This window comes from Equus asinus, chromosome 21, assembly GCF_041296235.1.
Source record: "Equus asinus isolate D_3611 breed Donkey chromosome 21, EquAss-T2T_v2, whole genome shotgun sequence".
NCBI classification, from domain to species: Eukaryota; Metazoa; Chordata; class Mammalia; order Perissodactyla; family Equidae; genus Equus; species Equus asinus.
In genome coordinates, this window is record NC_091810.1 from 54,464,962 (window position 1) to 54,483,896 (window position 18,935).

The 18,935-nt window shown below is 40.6% G+C and overlaps 1 protein-coding gene across 6 annotated transcripts in view; it reads left to right on the plus strand.

Moving 5' to 3' along the window:
- Positions 1-18,935, plus strand: part of ANO10 (anoctamin 10) — a 216,984-nt gene that overhangs the window by 99,510 nt on the left and 98,539 nt on the right. For 2 of the 6 annotated variants that reach the window (XM_070493283.1, XM_070493282.1), the window contains exon 12: positions 5,024-5,152. The exons of the other annotated variants lie outside the window; for them this stretch is intronic. In XM_070493283.1, coding sequence (XP_070349384.1) covers positions 5,024-5,137 — 114 coding nt within the window. In that variant the 3' untranslated portion in view covers positions 5,138-5,152. Of the gene's footprint in view, positions 1-5,023; positions 5,153-18,935 lie in introns of those variants that run through there. 6 annotated transcript variants of the gene reach the window in all.

The following is an 18,935-nucleotide window of genomic DNA, read 5'->3' on the forward strand; positions in this document are numbered from 1 at the left end:
CTTTATATTATCACAGTCTGCCCTCAAGAGATATTATACTACTTCATGTACAGTATAAGAACCATACCATGGTATTCTTCTGTTTCTCTCCTCGTTCCTGATTATTTCCCAGAACTGAGTCGAAACCCCCTGAGTACCCTTTCTGATGACCTGTGAGTTAGGTTTTCTAATCTGGCTGGTGGGAACAGATGCTGTTCGCAGTCCTGTGAGAACACCAAGCCCTGCTCCCTCCAGCCCACTCAGACTGCTTTCCGGACCTCAGGCCGCTCCTCACACATGTGTGCTGGTCAGTGCTCTGCTGAGTACTTGAGGGACACTGTCTGCAGACCTCTCAAGTTGTCTGTTTCTGTGCCACACTCTGTCCTGCAAACAGTGCCTTGTTCTCTCTCGACTCACTGCAACTCAGGGAGTCTGCTGGGCTCGACCTGGCCTTCTGTCCCTGCGCTGCAGCCTGGCAACTTTCTCCAGGCAGTAAGCTGGAACGACCATATGCTCACCTTGTTTCCTGTCTCTCAGGGATCCTGGTCCTTCATTGCCTGATGTCCACTGTCTTGAAAGCTGTTCTATTATAAAATTTTGGTGTTTGTTTCAGGTAGAACGGTTATTCCATCTTGGTGGAAGTGGAAGTTGCCCATCAGAGTATTTTTAATAAGTAAGAATGTAATATTTTTAATAAAGTTAAGTGTATAAGAAGAATGAAAATAAAATCTTTCCCATTTCCATTAATGGCAGCTCCATCTTTCTAGTTGCAAAGGCCAAAAACTTGAGAGTCATCATTGACTCATCTCCCTCCAGCCCAAATCTAAATATCTTATTTACTTCAAAGTGTATCCAGAATCTGACTCCTCCTCACCACTTCTACTGCGAGCATTGTGGTCCAGTCACACTTTGTGACTTTGGGAAATTACTGAACTTCCTTTACCTCCATTCCTGATCTATAAAATAATGCATGATGCTAGTACCCACCTTTCTAACATTGTTATGAAGAGAAAATAAGTCAACATTTTTAGAGTGCTTAGAATAGTGCCTGGTATATATTAAGCATTATATGGGTGTTTATTAAATGAAAAAGGGCAGATCTGGAATTCTCTCTTGTGTCTGGCTGCTCCTGAGATATTGATCTTACTTACCTCTGCTTTTCCCATGTATCTAGTGCTGTGGTCAGTTCTGGAAAATACAAAGCAGTGAGAAGGTGAAGCCCTTTCCAGAAGACATTTGAAATTAGTTGAGTGACAGAGCAAAGTAAATCTGGTAGAATCATGCACTGACGTAAGTGAGAGATCATGGGCTGCAGCCTGCCCCTTCTGTGACCTGTCCTGGTAAATGTGTCTGGGGGGCAGGGGACATGTGTCCTTCCCTCAGGGGCTCTGAGCCTTCTCTACACTCCCACCCCAGCTTACAGCCTGGGCCGTCCTTCAAGGAAAGCCCAGTCAGAGCTTGTGACCCCCCGAGTTTATGTGTCAAGACTGTGCTTCTTTACAATCTAGCCCTTGTACCACGGACCTCATTGTTGCGTGCTTGTGGTGCCCAGGAAAACACCTTAGAGGGTGGCGGTGCCCTGACGCCCACTGACTCGGATTTAACCTCACTGTGAAGAGCCGCCCACACTTCGTGAGTGGTTTCTGAGTTTAAGAACACACTTTCTCCCTCCACAGAAGCGTACAGGTGACATTCTTGTCAGACTGCAGACATGGGCGTCACTGGTCCTCTCAGGTATCAGGGCCAGTTCAGGCTGCACATCCTAAAACTGGAAGTGGGGTACTAACGTGGCAGCCCAGAAATGAAGGGCGATGATATTAACAGACATAAGCAAAAGCCAAGTGAATGTCCTCTGCCTGACTCTCTGTATCCATAATCATGATTTACATGTGAGGAAAGATGCTTACGTTTATTTTATAAACGATTATTTTCAGGCAGAGGTAGGGATTGGATGTTAGACAGACAGTAATTTAATATGGAAGAGTTTATGCAGACTCCACTCTCAGGCTAAATAGGATTGGAAATGTCAGTCTAGATCTAGGACCTTGTTAAAACATTTTCTGAGATTTTGCAGATACTGTCAAATCAATAAATAAATTGATATATGGACTGTATTTTTTGAATTTTTAAAAAATCTAATTTATGTTACTAGAGCAGCAGTAACAAACAACCATAATGTATAAATAAATTATGTTGGAAATATAATAGTACTTTTTATTTTATGCATATTAAACTCATTATTTTATTGTCATTAACCCTTGTTGCATTAATTGTCTTTGTATCACTTAAAACTATAGTCTTTAAAAAGGAAATCGTTAAAGTGATCATGAAATTTTGAATGTTGCTCATAGAAATTCATTAATTGGTCACAGTAATCAAATGATACTATTCTTGCTTATTAACAATTTTAATTAAAACCATGAAATGGGATAAGCATTAGGTAGTTTTTGTCACCTTGAGAACAGTATGATTATACTAAAACTAAATATGATTGTGTCCTACTATTTGAAAAGATCATCTTTTTTCCAATCTGGCTGGAAATATGCATAGCATGCAGAATGTAAACTCTGGCTGACGTAATAGGACTGTTGGGGAGTTTTTATGTAAATCTGGTGGGTTTAATTAACTGTCAATTGAATCAAATACATTTTCCAACCCTACAAGCTGCTCCCTTGCACACAGTGACATTTTAGTTAGGTCCCAGAGACTTGGGAGAAATTGCCTAATCAGACCACTGCAAGGTCATGACTTCATGATTTTTTTCACTGAAGTTTTTAATTGAGATAATTGTAGATTTACATGCAGTTGTAAGAAATAATACATAGAGACCCTGTGTACCCTTTGCCCAGTTTCCTCCGTTGGTCATGTTTTGCAGAACTATAGAGGCATGTCACAAATTGGGATATGGCCTTTGATACATCCACTGATCTCGTCAGATTGCCCATTTTACTTGTACTCATTTGTGTGTTTGTGTTTTTGGTTCTGTACAATTTTATCCCGTGTGTAGGTTTGTGTATTCACCATTACAGTCAAATACAGAACAGTTCTGTTACCACGAGGGTCTCTCTTGTCCTTTTATAACCACACCCACTTCTCTGTCCTCCACTCCTACCTTTTCCATCTCTTACCCCTTGCAACCACCAACCTGTTCTCCAATTACAAAATTTTGTCTTTTAAAAAATGTTACATAAATTAAATCATACAGTACATATCCTTTTGGGTTTGGCTTTGTTTCACTCAGCATAGTTCCCTGGAGATTCATCCAAGTTATTGTGTGTATCAATAGCTTGCTCCTTTTTCTTGTTGAGCATTATTTCATGGTGTATATGTACCATAGCTTGTTTAACTCTTCAGCCGTTGAAGGACATCTGGGCTGGTTCCAGTTTTGGGCTACTGCAAATAAAGCTGCTGTGAACATTTTTGTGCAGGTTTTGTGTGAACGTAAGTTTTCATTTCTCTGAATAAATGTCCAGGGGTGACATTGCCGGACTGTATGGTAATTGCATGTTTAGTTTTGTAAGAAACTGACACACTTTTCCAGAGTGCCTGTATCATTTTACATTCCCACCAGCACTGTATGAGTGATCCAGTCTCTCCTCATCCTTGCCAAAATGATGTTGTCACTAATGTTTACTTTTGCTATTCTAATGGCTATATATTGGTATCTCACTGTGGTTTTAATTTGCATTTTTCTGATGGCTAGTGGTGTTGAACATCTTTTCAAGTGCTTATTTGCCATCCGTATAATCTCTTCTCTGAAATGTCTGTGCATGTCTTTTTCCCATTTCTAACTGGGTTTCGTTTTTAAACAGTTGAGTGTTCAGAGTTCTTTGTGTAATCTAGATAGTAGGCCTTTTTTGGCTGTGTGGTTTGTAAATATTTTCTCCTAGTTGGTAGCTTCACATAGGCTTTCACAGAACAACAGTTTCTAATTTTGGTGAGGTCCTGTTCATGACTTTTTATTGGTCTTTTTTGAAAAATAGGGAGAAGTTCCTTCAGTAGAATTAGAACATTTTTCTCTTTTAATTATTTTAATACCTTTTTTATTCTTTCCCCCGACTTTTGCTCTCTCATAAACTTTTTCTTGGTTGTCAAAAATATTGTAAAGTATTCACACCATAATTTATTTCCAATGTCTGTGTTTTTTTGAGGTAACATTGGTTTATAACATTATCTAAAGTTCAGGTGTACATCATTATATTTCACCTGCTATATAGACCACGTCATGTTCACCACCAAAAGTCAAGTTTCCATTGTCACCATATCCATGTGCCCCTTTACCCCTTTCGCCCTCCCCCCACTCCCCTTCCCCTCTGGTAACCACAAGTCTGTTCTCCAAATCTATGTGTGTGTTTGTTATTGTTTTTTTTCATCTTCCACATATGAGTGAAATCATACAGTATTTGTCCAATGTTCTTAAATAAGTACTTCTATGTTTTTCTCCTACCCTTTGCAGACATCTGGAACATTTCCTCTTCGTTTGACATGTTACTTGTAAGCATTTGTTGGTGATTATTTATTCTCTTTAACATTCACATGCTAACTGTAGAATCGTCCCTTTCTTTTCAAAACCAGACCCATGTGCTAGTGGCATTTCATTTTTATCACAGTTAACAGCAATAGAGTGGCTCCCTAGAGCCCATAGAGGATATCCCTAAGTTTGTGTCTTCATTTTCTCCACTTACAAAAAGATCGTCCCCATCCGTTGGGATCTAGAGACACGCCTTTCCTGAGTGTCACGGGTCACCAGGCCAGCAGTGACTCCTCTGCAGTCTAGCAGCCGTCAGAGGTTTTCGATGTGTCCTTTCCTGAGGCCCTCATGAAGGGCTCAGCCTTAGCTGTGAGGACATCTGGGCAGTGCTGGCTGGTCGAGTGCCAGCCTTCCAGCGGCTCGTGGTGGAAGCCGTGCCTCAACGCTCGACCTGTCTGCATGCAGTGCCAGTTGAGGAAGCAGCCCTGGGTGAGGAGCGTGCCCCATCCCCTGTGAGCCCTGGGCCTCCGTGGATCCCGAGCCTCGCTGAACACCTCTTCCTCCCTCCTGTAGAACAGGCCTGGGGAAGTACAGTGCCCTCCTGCCTCCTTCAAAGGACGTACCAGAAAAATTCTCCGTCTGTCTTCCTACCTTCTCTGGACTCTGGTGAGAGAAGAAGGTACTTAGTGACTTTCCCTGCTGCTAAGGATGCAGAGAGAAATGTGTTTATCAACTCCTGGTAAAAAGGTAACAATATCAAGTCTATTAGCAAAAAAAATCACGGAAGCACTTTTTTTCTTATGAAACTGAGGTGACCTCTAGAATATTCCAATAAATGGGAATTATAACTCATTCAGGTAATTCAATAAGGATTTATTAGCATCTCCTCAGTGCTGGACACTTTTCGTGACAGTAATGATACAGCAGGGAACAAAAAAAAGAAGCAAAACCTCTGCCCTCATGGAGTGTGTATTTTAGGGGGAAGATAGATAGTGAATGAGATATGTAAATATACAGTATGTATAAGTGGTAAGTGCTAGGGGGAAAATAAAGTGAGGAAGGGAGATGGGAAGTGTCGTGATAGGGTGGTGGTACAGCTTTAGGGAGGTTGATCTGAGAAGGCTTCCCAGAGAGGAACACTGAGTCAAGACTTAGAGTAAGACCCTGAGGTGGGCCTGGACCTGGTGTGTTCAAGAAGAGCAGAGAGGGGCTGGCCCGGTGGTGCAGCGATTAAGTGCGCATGTTCCACTTTGGCGGTCCAAGGTTCGCCCGTTTGGATCCCAGGTGTGGACATGGCACCACTTGGCAAAAGCCATACTGTGGTAGGCGTCCCATATATAAAGTAGAGGAAGATGGGCATGGATGTTAGCTCAGGGCCAGTCTTCCTTAGCAAAAAGAGGAGGATTGGCACCAGTTAGCTCAGGGCTAATCTTCCTCAAAAAAAAAAAAAAAGAAGAGCAAAGAGGCACGTGTGGCTGCATTGGAGTGAGCGAGGACAAGAGTAGAAGGAGAGGAGTCCAGCAGTGTGACAGAGGGACTGGGAGGCAGATCATGTAGGACTTTTCAGGTCATGGGCAAAAGTGGCTCAACTCTAGGTGACATGGGAGCCGCCGGAGGTTCTGAGCAGAGGGTGGATGGTCGGACTTACGTGTTACTGGGTTACTCTGGCTGCTGTGGTGACAACAGACAATAGGGAGAAGGGTAAAAGCAGAGAGACTAGTTAGGAGGCTGTGGCAATGATCTCCAACAGAGATGATGGTTTCCTCGGCCAGGGTAGTAAATGTGGAGGTGGCCGAAGTGGTTGGGTTCTGGATATATTTTGAAGGCAAAAGTCTGAAGGATTTGATAATAGGTTGAAGGTAGGATTTAACAAAAGTGAGGCATCAAGGGTGACCCCCAAGTCTGGCCTGAGCAACTCAGAGAATGGAATTGTCATTTCTGAGATGAGAACAGCATTAGAAATGAATTGTGGCAAATAAGATCTAAATAATAGTCTGAGTGCTGTATCTTTTTTAAAAGTTGAGAATTAACAAGCACAGTAACGTGTATTAAAGTGTGTTCATTTTAAATTGTCATTTTGCAGGAACACTGTATCTTAAATATGTTTTATTCATCATAAAAATTTTTAGAGGGAATGTTTTTCTTTTTGATTATGTACATCTTAAATTCTTTACCTTTTTTAGCTCTTTTGAGAAGCAAGGTACATCTGTCTCTGCTACAAATTGAAACATAAAATTCCGCTGTTCTGCAGGAGTCTCTTATCCCTCTTCTGCATACTCATAATATCCTGTCCCTGGGGGGGAATAAGAAGGATAGAACCACTGCCTTGAGGGACCACATTATTTTGTTGAATGTGAATAAAAGGTGTGAAAACTACAGAATGATGACCAGACTGAAAGAAACCCCACTGGCTGACGGTTTTGATTTCCTGTGTCTGTCTATGTCACCTACTCCTCTGGAATATCTGTCATAAAATGACAGTGTTTTGGTTCTGAAAGATGACTTACTGAAAAGAGCGTGTGAAGAAACTGTGGTACCTCGTTCTTGATGAGGAAGAAAGCCAGTGAGGTTTTGAAGCCCGCCTCTGGTAAAGGGCTTTGATGAGATATCATTTGGGGTTTCACTGGTACCCAAGTAAAGCCCTGGCGGTGCTGACATCTTGTGAAAAATATACACTTTTCAGTCAGTTCACTAGTGTAATAATGTCGAGGGAATCCAGCCCATAGGCAGTCCTTGTGCTAAGCGGGGAAAAAATACTATTGATAATTAAAGCAATTTGAATCTGATTTTCCCATAGGAGAAGTAATGTGAGAGAGAATTTTATTCTGACCAGGGATCCAATGTTCAACATTTTATAGAAATTACCAGACACATTGGATTTAACTATATTTATTTTCAACCATAAATCACATGCTATTCAGTATAAAACTTATCCAGTATTAAGAAACCCAACCAATCACGGAATTTTATTTATGCTGACACTGTTTCATACTGTGCCAGAAAGCTGCTTTTGTTTTCATGTATTCTACCTTAGTTTTACTGAAGCAATCAGGCAGACTGTCATTGTACTTGGGGAATTCAGAAGAACTTCATATTTTTACCATCATCTTTGAAAGAGACTTTGGACTAGTTGGTCATTTTTTGAGAAACTGAATCAGGAATAATTTTCTGGGGCTGGCTTCATGGCTGAGTGGTTAAGTTGGCACGCCCCGCTTCGGCGGCCCAGGGTTTCACCAGTTTGGATCCTGGGTGCAGACATGGCACCACTCATCAAGCCATGCTGAGGCGGCATCCCACATACCACAACTATAAGGACAACTAAATATACACAACTATGTACCAGGAGGCTTTGGGGAGAAAAAGGAAAAATTTTAAAATCTAAAAATAAAATAAAATAATTTTCTGAAAAAGCCTTTTTCCTCTAAACCAGGTGAACCAGCCTGATTTTTTAAACACAATACCTTCCTTAGCAATGGCCACAGCTGTTATCAGTTAAGAACCAATCACATTGCTCATCTGTTTCATAATTGTTATTTACATTTCTCAGTGGAGATATTTCATGCTTTTTTTTTGGTTCCTCTGCCTTTGGCTTTTTTGTTTGTATTGATTTTTCCACTTGTAGATCTCCAACACTTTATTGCATCATTATTTAACAAGACTCAAAGCTTCAGTGCAAATGGCAGCCATACTCAAGTTTGCTATACCGTAAAAAATCCCTTCTCAGCCATGATATTGCCTCCGTAGAGTGCAGTTTTTAGTAGGATGCATGACTGTGTAGTGCTGAGGCCTTTCTTTACATGACAGCATTGGAAAATTCAAACAGACCTTAACCATCAGAGCAGCCATAGCAGCCTGCAAACTTAGGCCAGGATTGGCCTAAAGTCTGTTAGAAACTAATCTCAGAGATGATTTTGTAGCCACAAGAGAAAATTAATTTCTTCTTAGTGTTATGGCTACAGCTCACTTCCCTTTGCCTAATACCGTTTCTTTTTTTTCCCAGTCTTCCGGCCCCCCATGGCTTAGCTCTGTTTGTCTCCATCTCTTCATTCATCGCTGCTTAAGCTTCTGATTATCTTGAAGGGAGCGGATAAATTTGCTGTGTGTCCTGGGAGCTCTTCTCACATTTGATCTCTGGGTCTACTCCACTCTTCTCATCTATTGGGATGAATATTTTTAGGGAACTATTTGTAAGATTTGGATTTCCCAGGAGAAAAATGACTCAATGATACAAAAAATAAACATCAAAATATGTGATCAAAACAAAGTAAGCATATTTAAAGGTGTTTTAAACCGCTAGAGGGAGCCCATATTGTTCTGATTTGTGAATCCTGTAATGTTTAACAGCTTGATTTTATTGGCTATGGAAAAGGATACCTTCAACCAGTGATTTACACGTGCGTAATTTTAGTGATCTTCAGTTTACTTTTAAGGTGAAAATGGGAGATCACCAGATCCAGACCATTGTCTGCACTGGTGATCTTGTACTCCATGTCACCAAACATGATGCAGGTGAAGTAATTTGAGTGAAAACCTTTTGGTGGCTCCCTGGCAGAGGTCCCTGGCTCTCCTGCTCCCCTTCTCCATAACATGCACTGTCATCTTCAACCCCTTTCCTTCCACCAACCCCTGGAAGATTTAGTTCCCTCCTGCAGAATATCAGCCATGTGTAGACATTATGCTGCCCTCTTGGCAAATTGGAAGATGAGTAATACAACTGTCTTTCTCATCGGGATAGTAATCTTAGTCTTGGGTTTGCCCAAGTGGCATGTTGTGGCCTCTTGAAACCTTTGCTTTACTTTGCCTCTCCCCTGAGTAGCTCTGTCCTCATGGTTTCTCCGGTCACCTTCACCTCTTCAAATTATCTAGGTTTTCTTTCTTTCCATCAGTGGAGTTGTGTTAGTGTTTTATTGTCTGAGGATGGCTTTGTGCGTAGAAAGGATTACTCAGAATTGCTTACATTTTAATATTCAAGTTACTAAAACTGTGAATGTAAAAAACAGAATGTTTCTCATGCTAAATTTATAAAGCTTATTGTTTTATTTGTAAATCTAGTAAATTTTACATGAAAATCACACTTTTCAAATATTTTGATTAATATTCAATAAACTTATAAATGAAAACATTAGGATTCCCTACACTGTTAACTTCACCACAAAATTAGTCAATTAAGTTGACATTTAAACTTTATTTGCAGACTTCGTTTATCTGACTCAGACATGTCAAAAGCTTGACAAAAGCATTCTTGCCAATCTGACAATTAAAAGCTTCTGAGCATTAAGCAAGTCAAATCAAATACAGGTAAGTCATAAGAGTAGTAGATTAGATTTTGATAATGATTTCAAACATGATAAAAGAAGAAAGCACAAAATAGCCTAATGATTTTAAAAAATTTTGTTGTACCCTTATGATAGAATTTATCCACAGTTGTTCATATTGGCTTCTTCATCAGGGTTCCTCACCCACCCAAAGGGAACAGAATTCCTGTTTCAGACCCTGTACAGCAGCTGAGGTTACAGACTTGGTGAGGCTGGACGAGAGCACAGGACTGGGGATAGTTCCAGTCTTTCTACCGAAGCCGCTGTTCATTGAACCCATTTTATAGGAATGGCTTTATAGTAGTAAGAGTTTGTTCATCCCTTCTAAAAAATGTTTGGAATTTATAAAAGTTTACACCTCCTACCCCAGAGTATGACTAATTTCTTTACTGAAAAATTTGAGTTGATCCAATTCTTCACACGCCACCTTCCCCAACTCTCCTACAAACCTTTTACAGGATGCTTCCTCTTTTATTTGTTTCTTTGGCCACTGTTCTAGATTGACCTATAGGAAGTCATATAGATCTGACAACTAATCCAGCCTTTCTAAACTTTCAAAGATTATGCCAACTGAATTCAGAATGCATACACTGATAAAGCTAAGCTATTTATTGAGATAATTTATTGGGCTAACTTCTGTAATTAATGCATTTTAACTAATACAGCTATTTAGACTTTAAAAGACAAATCCTGTCTTTAGGTTAATTACAGTCAAGGGTGGTTTTAGTACCAATATCTGTAGAATTATAGTTTAGGATAAAACTTTAGTAGATTATACTGCTGCATTTCATTGATACTAAGGACATAGTTTTTTCACACTTTAACACCTCTGAAACTGGCTGCATTTTACCATCACTGTCATCAGTGGCTACCATGACATAGTTGCCATTGTCAATATATGGGCAAATTGAATGTTATTCCTGGTAGCATGATTTGGCAACTGCAGCTCCTCATGGTTTCAGCCAACAAACTGTTAAGGACGCTCTGAAGAAAGAAAAATGAGTCCTTGGTGGTGCTGGAAACCTCTCATTGACCCCTTCTGATAAGATCAGGAAAGCGCTAGTGTTGAAACTTGCAAGCGGGTGTCCGCTGCTTGGAAGGATATCCTGGATACAGTGGGAAGCACTCTGTTAAGGACTGCTGCATCGCTTACGCTGCTGAGGCCACATGAGATGATTTTGTATCGAAAAACTTGAGCATGGTCGACTCTGAAACAAAACTCGATTCAGAAATGTTGGACTCTGAATGTGAAAAAATGTGAAAATATGAGGAGTACGTTAACTGGTGTAGCATTATGCTTACATTTTCTTTTGTATGTACCATAAGAATGACCATTAAAAAAAAATCTGTCTAGGGGCTGGCCCCGTGGCCGAGTGGTTAAGTTCGCGCGCTCCGCTGCAGGCGGCCCAGTGTTTCGTTGGTTCGAATCCTGGGCGCGGACATGGCACTGCTCGTCAGACCACGCTGAGGCAGCGTCCCACATGCCACAACTAGAGGAACCCACAACGAAGAATACACAACTATGTACCGGGGGGCTTTGGGGAGAAAAAGGAAAAAATAAAATCTTTGAAAAAAAAAATCTGTCTAAAGGAGTTTTAAAAAGCCCCTTCAGTTTGAAATTCTAGGTGATAAAAACACATTGTGTAAGAGTTTAATTGGCAGTACTTTTTCTTTCTTGGCGATCAGTGAAAGAATGGTGTGTCTTACAGTTTCTGGCATCTTAGGTTGGATGAAATAAGGTACTGGTGGGAAGGGTAGTTCTGCTTCCCATTTCTCACCCTTTTTCCTCTCCAACACCCAGTTGTTTGCACCACTGCTGATTCCAGCTTCTGTGCCTTGCAAACACCTTCCTCTGTTCAGCCCTCCTGTCTGCTTACTGAAGTCATATGCTTCCTTTGAGGCCCCCTAAGAAAGACTTCCTCTGCCAAGCCTTCCTTGGTAAACGCCTCCCCATCTACAGCATTTCTTTATATTCAAGGTCTTTGCATGGAGGTATATAATTTGAACCACACTTGAATATGTGTTGCTGTGGAAACGTTTTGTATTTGCTTCGTGCCTGGATTCCTCACCTGTAATAAATTGTAAGCTTTTTGTGGTAGTGTCTCTGTCTTCTGCATTCCTGTTATTTTACCATAATGCCTATCATTGCTTTGTACTCACTTGATAAATACTTGTTGATTTTAGCTGTGCTCTAAATTTTACTAGAAGTTGCCTGCACCATTGCAGAATTATGAAGACATCTTATGAGAAAAACAAGGGCAAACCCTTCAGCTGCCCCCCCTCCAGTGTTTTCTCTGTGTGAGCTCTGGAACCCTGGTAGAGAAGGCTGCAGGTGATCCCCTGATTGCGCTTCTTCCTCAGTATTCACCACCTTAAGTCATTGAGGTCTGGTAACTGGTAACTCCAGTGCCCCGAGCACCACAACCTCAAGGCTGCTTGTTGCCTTGCAGAACTATTGATGGTGAAGGAACACATATGCCCAATAGTTTCCCAAGAAGTGGGAAGGAAAACGACTCCCGCTGTCTCCCTTGCTCTGCCTGCCCACAGCCAGACATCAGCTGGGTCAGTCCCCAGTGCCTTCACAGTGCAGAGCCAGGATAGCACTTCTTGCTTCTAAAAAAAATGTGAGCAGAGAATTGTATGCTTAAGTCCTTTTAAAGTAATTATTACATTGTTAATGACTTGATTCACAACTGAGAATGTATCCTTATAGGCACAAAATGAATGAGTCAATCCATGTAAGAGATACAGAGATTATGCAACAGCATTAGAAATTAAATGTCAACATTGAGGTCGGTATCATGAATTTCCCTTTAGGGTTCTTTAATTTCATGTTTAGGTTAGTTCAATTTGTACTGTTTTTTTCTTCTTTCTTTGACTATATCACAACAAAAGCAATATCAAAAATATGTTTGGGGTGAATTCTACAGTTCTGTCAATGCACTTGCTGCAAGGAGCAGACTTCCCCTCCGCCCCCGCAACAACGACAGGCACGTGAAGGGTCTGCAGAGGGCGGAGGGCTTCTGGGAGGCGGTGGGGATGGCTTCACAAGGAGCCAGAGAGGTGGAATCTCTCCTAACGGTAGGCCCCAGCCTGCTGAGGGAACTCCAGCCTGCAAGAGAGGCCCTTCCTCTCCTTTTCTTAGACTGGGCTTTTCTGTGACCAGGAAAAACAGCAACAGGAGTGAATTTTGTTTTGTTTGCTTGCTATCTTATTTACGTTTAGATGTTTGATTCACTTGGCAATTATTTTTGTTTTTGATGTAGAAATCCCACTTTGTCTTTTCCAAAGGAATAGTCATCTCTATTCATATAATTTATTAAATAAACCATCTTTTCCAATGTCGTAAAGTACCACGTTTATCACTTGTGTTTTGAGGTTCTCTATTCTATTTCACTGATCTTTTTGTCTCTTTTTGAGCCAATCCATGTTGTTTTGATTATAGTTGTTATAGTAAGTTTTAGTGTTTGGTAAGGCAAATTTTTCCCTAAAAACTTATAGGTAATTTTTATACATTTATTTTTCCATTTGAACTTTAAAATTATTTAGTTCAGTTTCAACAAAATCCGTTGGGTTCTGATTGAAACTGTATTAAGTTTGTCTATGAACTTTGGAAAGATTAACACTTTGTAGCAGGTTTGCTCATCTAAGAAAACTGTATTCGGAGTCTCCATTTATCAGTGTCTTGTTATATATCCTGCAATAAAATTTTATAGTTTTCTTCATATAAGCTCTGTACCTTTCTATTTTTTTCCTTTGGTAATGTATGGTTTTTATTGCTCTCATGAATAATATTTTTCTAATCAATTTCTATTTCTAACTAGTTATTACTAATATAAAGAAAAGCTTTTTTTCAAAAAATTTATATCTAGCAACTACTAAGCTCTCTTATTATAATTGGTTGTTAGTTGTTTCATGAGTTTGTACTCATAGCTGCAAATACAGATAATGTTTTCTCTTCTCTGCTAATACTTATATCATTATTTTCTATCTTCTCTCTCTTTTTTTTTTTGAGGAAGATTAGCCCTGAGCTAACTACTGCCAGTCCTCCTCTTTTTGCTGAGGAAGACTGGTCCTGAGCTAACATCCATGCCTATCTTCCTCTGCTTTATACATGGGACGCCTACCACAGCTTGGCTTTTGCCAAGCCATGCCATGTCCCCACCAGGGATCCAAACCAGCGAACCCCGGGCCACCGAGAAGTGGAACGTATGAACTTAACCGCTGCGCCACTGGCCCAGCCCCCTATATCTTCTCTTATTGCATTAGCTAGGGCCTCCGAAACAATGTTGAGTAGTAAACATCCCTGTTTGAATGGTTATGGCCTTGATATTCACCATTTAGTCAGTTGTTTGCCGTAGATTTGTAGTAAATGGCCTTGATCTTGTTTAAGTATCTTTTTCTACTTCTATTTTAGTACTTGTTTGTTTATTACTTCCTTGTTTTAATTGGGAATGACTATCAAATTCTACCAAATTTTTTTAGCCTCTATATTTTATTGGTATGGTTTTTATCTTTTCACTTTGTAAATATAATAAATTACATTGATGGCTTTCCTAATGGGAGCCATCTCTGCATTCCTGAAGTAAACCATGACCAACGCTTGGTCATGTTATAGTATTCTGTTAATTCACTGCTAGGTTCTGTTTGCCAGTACTATATTTAGAATTTTTGCATCTGGATTTATAAGTGAAATCAGTCTCTATTTTCTTTATCAGGTTTTGGTGTTAAGTATATTCCAGCTTCTTAAAATGAATTGGGGAAGCCGTCCATCCTTTTCCATGGTCTAGACCAATTTAAGAACATAGCAAGTATCTGTTTTCTGATGATGTCTACTGCCCAGTGTTAATAAGAGTGTGAAGTAATTCCAAGCTTTTTTTTTTTTTTAAAGATTTTATTTTTTTTCCTTTTTCTCCCCAAAGCCCCCCGGTACATAGTTGTATATTCTTCGCTGTGGGTCCTTCCAGTTGTGGCATGTGGGACGCTGCCTCAGCGAGGCTTGATGAGCAGTGCCATGTCCGCGCCCAGGATTCGAACCAACGAAACACTGGGCCGCCTGCAGCGGAGCGCGCGAACCCAACCACTCGGCCACGGGGCCAGCCCCTCCAAGCTTTTAAACCTTACCATTATGATTTAAAAATATGATCCTACTGCTTTAAAGGGAGATCTCTAAAATGCTTTTTGTTCCCCTCTCTTCCAAACTGCCAGGATTTGGGTTATTTTATTACTTTCCTTTTTATTTTGCTAGTGTTTACATGAAAAGTTTTAGAGTTTCAATAGTTTTTGGGCTGAAAGCTTATTGCAACAGGAAGGAACAAATGGAGGGGAGAGCTATATCCACACCATCAAGGCTTTGTTGTTTCCTAGTTGGAGATGCAAGAAGGGGAAGTAACCTAGATTTAACAAGAAAAGGAGGACAGGGCTGGTTGTTGGAAGCCTGGCTCCAGTCCCAGCTCTGCAAACTGGGTGACTTTAAGCAAGCCTTCTCTGAGCTTCAAGTTGTTTTTCCCTAATCCGTGTGTCGTGTTGATAATTCCCTAATACGATGCTCTGAGCGTCAGAAGAAATAATATTCACAGACATCTAAATCCTTAAAGCACCATATTGGTACAAAGTGTATTTTTATGGGATTATTCTTCTCAGATGATTAAGTTATAATAGAAGACCTCTTCAATGAGAGAAGATTTTTATTTGTAAATGTTTAGCCAGTTGTTGATTTATTGATTTTTTGATCAAGACCACTAATGACTATGGAGATAATAAAACCAGATTTTAAATTTTATTAAGTAATCTCAATTTTAAATATGTTACACTATACCCCAGTGAGCCAGGCTAGGTAACACTTTAACTTCCTGGTGCCATTAACAATATTAAGAACATGAATAAAACACTAGCTCATTTATTTAGTGGACATTACTACACCTTCTGTCTTTTTTCTTGTTCTCACAGAGCGAGAAAGACTTTTTCTATGCCCTTTATTTAGTCACCTGGTAATAGAGACCTTTTTTGTAGCAAAATGCTCCTCTAGCACAAAAATGAAAAGAAAAATAATTTTCTCCAGCATGAACTTAGAATACCAGCTAATTGAATCACAACATGTTTTGAGCACCTGAAATGAAAATTATTGAAGAGTTCATTCTGTCAGACTGTGTAATCTTCATAGTATTATTGTGAAAAGTTGCTGCATCCTTTTTTGCCTCTTGTGTCTTCGTGGTTACCCTGAAGAGTGTATAGTCAGTTCCTTTAGCTCACACCAGGCCCCTACTCAGCAGTGCAATAAGCTGCAAGCGTAGAAAGTCCAAATACTTAATTGATTGGTCATGCCCATTAGGGGAGAGTACCGCTCCCACGTCCATAATCAATTATGGATCATACTGACTTATGAATCTGTTGTGCAATGTAAGGCGCTGGGGCAGTTGATTTTAGTCATTCGTGTCTCTTGCATGGTTAGGAACCAGGTCATGTTGAGTGTTGCCCCAGGGTGCATCAGCTTGAACTGTTACGTGGGAATCCAGTTGGAGAGGTGAGGCTCCTATGATGAAATACCATTTTACAATGCAAGTGAAAAGAACAAAACATGCCGCCTAAAGAAGAATGCCAGGATCCCCCAAACACTAAAAAATCCCTGATTACTAAACTCATTGAGAAGAAGGCCCAGGGCCTGGAAGCACAGCTTTTTCACTCTGGGTAGAGCCGCTTAGGAGATCGTTCTTTCCACAACAAATGAACCAAACAAAAACAAAGAAGACAATGGGGTTTTTTTTAAAGGAGCCATTATCTCGTTGGATTTCTGCTTTGTGGCATTTGGTGCTGATCACTCCTCAGTGCCCAGAGCACAGGAAGCTAACAGCATAAAATCATTTGTTCCTAAAGGAACATGTAATTAAGTAATTCTTAAACATGACCAAAAATTGAATCTCTTAAGAGACAAATTCAATAAGCGGTCTCTTTCTCTAATATTGATGTCCTAGTTATTGGATTGCCTGCCCATTACCCACTTCTTCTGGAAACTGGCCTCCCGCTCCCTGACTGCAGAGGGTGCAGCCATGGCTCCTAGTTGGAGCTGTGCCCCACCCTCACCCTGTTCTCTGCCCAGGGGCTAGCTTGTGAGCCCCCAGCCTATACCTAGGCTCCACCCTGTGACCCTGCCTCGGAGGGTTGGGAATTGCCACTGAGGGGAGTTCTTCTTGGTCTGTCTGCTCTCCTGGACAGGAGAGTTGTGAACTCAGGAACTGTTGTTTGTGGCCATTTTGGTGACACAATTTGGGAAGCACAGAGAGCCCCTCACGGCCAGAAGTAGGAACTCAAGAGAAGAGGCTTTGGGAGGGTTAGCATGTTGATCTGAGCGTGTCATCCTGCATTGTTCCACAGGCCATGGCCGTAGGGGGAGCAGTTCCTGGGGCAGAGTTGTTCATGAAGGAGCTGATTTCACATTGGGGAGCAGGTGGCATAGATTAGGTGATTATTCAGGTGCTTCCAACCCTGAGATCCCTAGGTTCTCTAATGCCGCAAATTATGTCTTAGTACTTGTCATAGTTGAAAAACTAGATCTTACAAATTTTTCTGCTTATAGTTGACCAAGCATATTCAGTTTCCCTTTCTAATTGTATTTTATTTTTTAAAAGTAATACGTATTCATATTTTAAAGGTCAAATATTCCTTTAAGAGTAGTAACAAAATAACAGGTCACTGCCCTTTTCTAATTTCCTAGAGTCAGTGACTCAGTACTTTAGCCCTTTCTTCTGCTAGTTGCCTCTGCATTTCTAAATAAAACGTTTTGCAGTTCTCTTGACACCCTACTATGTAATATAAATGTTTTTACACCCGCCATACACTTCTGTTCCTCCATCCTCCCAATGTAGTTTTACATCACAACTTTTGGTTAAGTAATCTTTAATGATTATATTATTATGCAAATATTATTCACAGATAACCATGTAGTGCACCATGATTATGTTTCTTTAAAGGTAATCCAGTTGATAATTGCCCTACTTTTTATTTGCTTGGTTTTCTATGTTCCTATTATTGATTTCCCCCTAAATGTACTGTGCTTAAACACATCACACAACCTGGTAGAGGTTTGTTCTGTTGTTTTCCTTGGAGCGGTTATTCCTGGAGTCTGTGTTGTCCTGTTGCGGTCTGGGCAGGTTGCTCCTAATATGCTACACGGGCATCCTCACTTCCAACTTCTTGAGAGTTTACTTTGCTTCGCTCCCCCGTACCCTTTCTTAATCCCCTTCCTTGTTTTGGGAGGTGCATGAGAGAAATTTTGGAATCTTATGTGTCTGAAAACATCTTCACGCCCATTTTCCCTCCACGTTTGGAAGGCATTGCTCAGTTGCCTCTGATGCTGCTGTGGAGAGGCTGGTGTCGGCCTGATCCCTGGTCTTTCCCATGTGACCTCTTGATTCTCTCTAGAAGCTTTCACAGTCTTCTCTTTATCTGTGGTGTTTTGAAATTTCGTAGTAATATGCCTTTGTGGGTTGGTTTCTTTTTTCCTTCCTATCAATTGAGGAAACTCCCATTTTTCAGTTCTTTGAAATGTCTTCAATTACTTCTTTGAAAATTATCTTTTCCCCATCTTCTATCTTCTCTGTGTCTGGACTTCTATTGCATTATCTGAACTTACCATTTGTTGGGTATACCCCCTCCTATTTTCTGTCTCCTTTTTTTTGCTTTGTTTTGCTTTCTTTTTGGTTTTGTGTATTTTGAGAAGATTTCCTCAATTATATTTTCTAATTCTTCTAGTGAATTTATTTCTGTTATCATATGTTTAGTATCCAAGAGCTCTTCTTTGTTCTCTGAATGTTCCCACCCCCTTTAAAAATAGTCTTCTGTATTTTGTTTCGTGAATGCACTGTCATCTCTCTGAAGTTTTCTTCTGTTCCCTGCCTTGTCTCTGTCCCCTCCTAATTCCCCTTTTCAGTGTGATGGCATTTTTGTTGCTGTGTTCATTGGAGAGGAAGTCTTCTGTTTTTCACTGGGCTGGGGGAGGCTGGAAAGAGGGGCCAAGGAGCCTGTCAGAGGTCTCGGAGTCCTGTCTCCTGAGCTTTCTTGGGTCTGGGCAGTGCAGGCTGTCATTTCAGTGAGGCTTGGGAGGAGAAGAGAGCAGAAGTAAGTTCATCTGTTTGTTCCAGAAGTTTCACACGTCTCAGCAGTGCATTTGCACT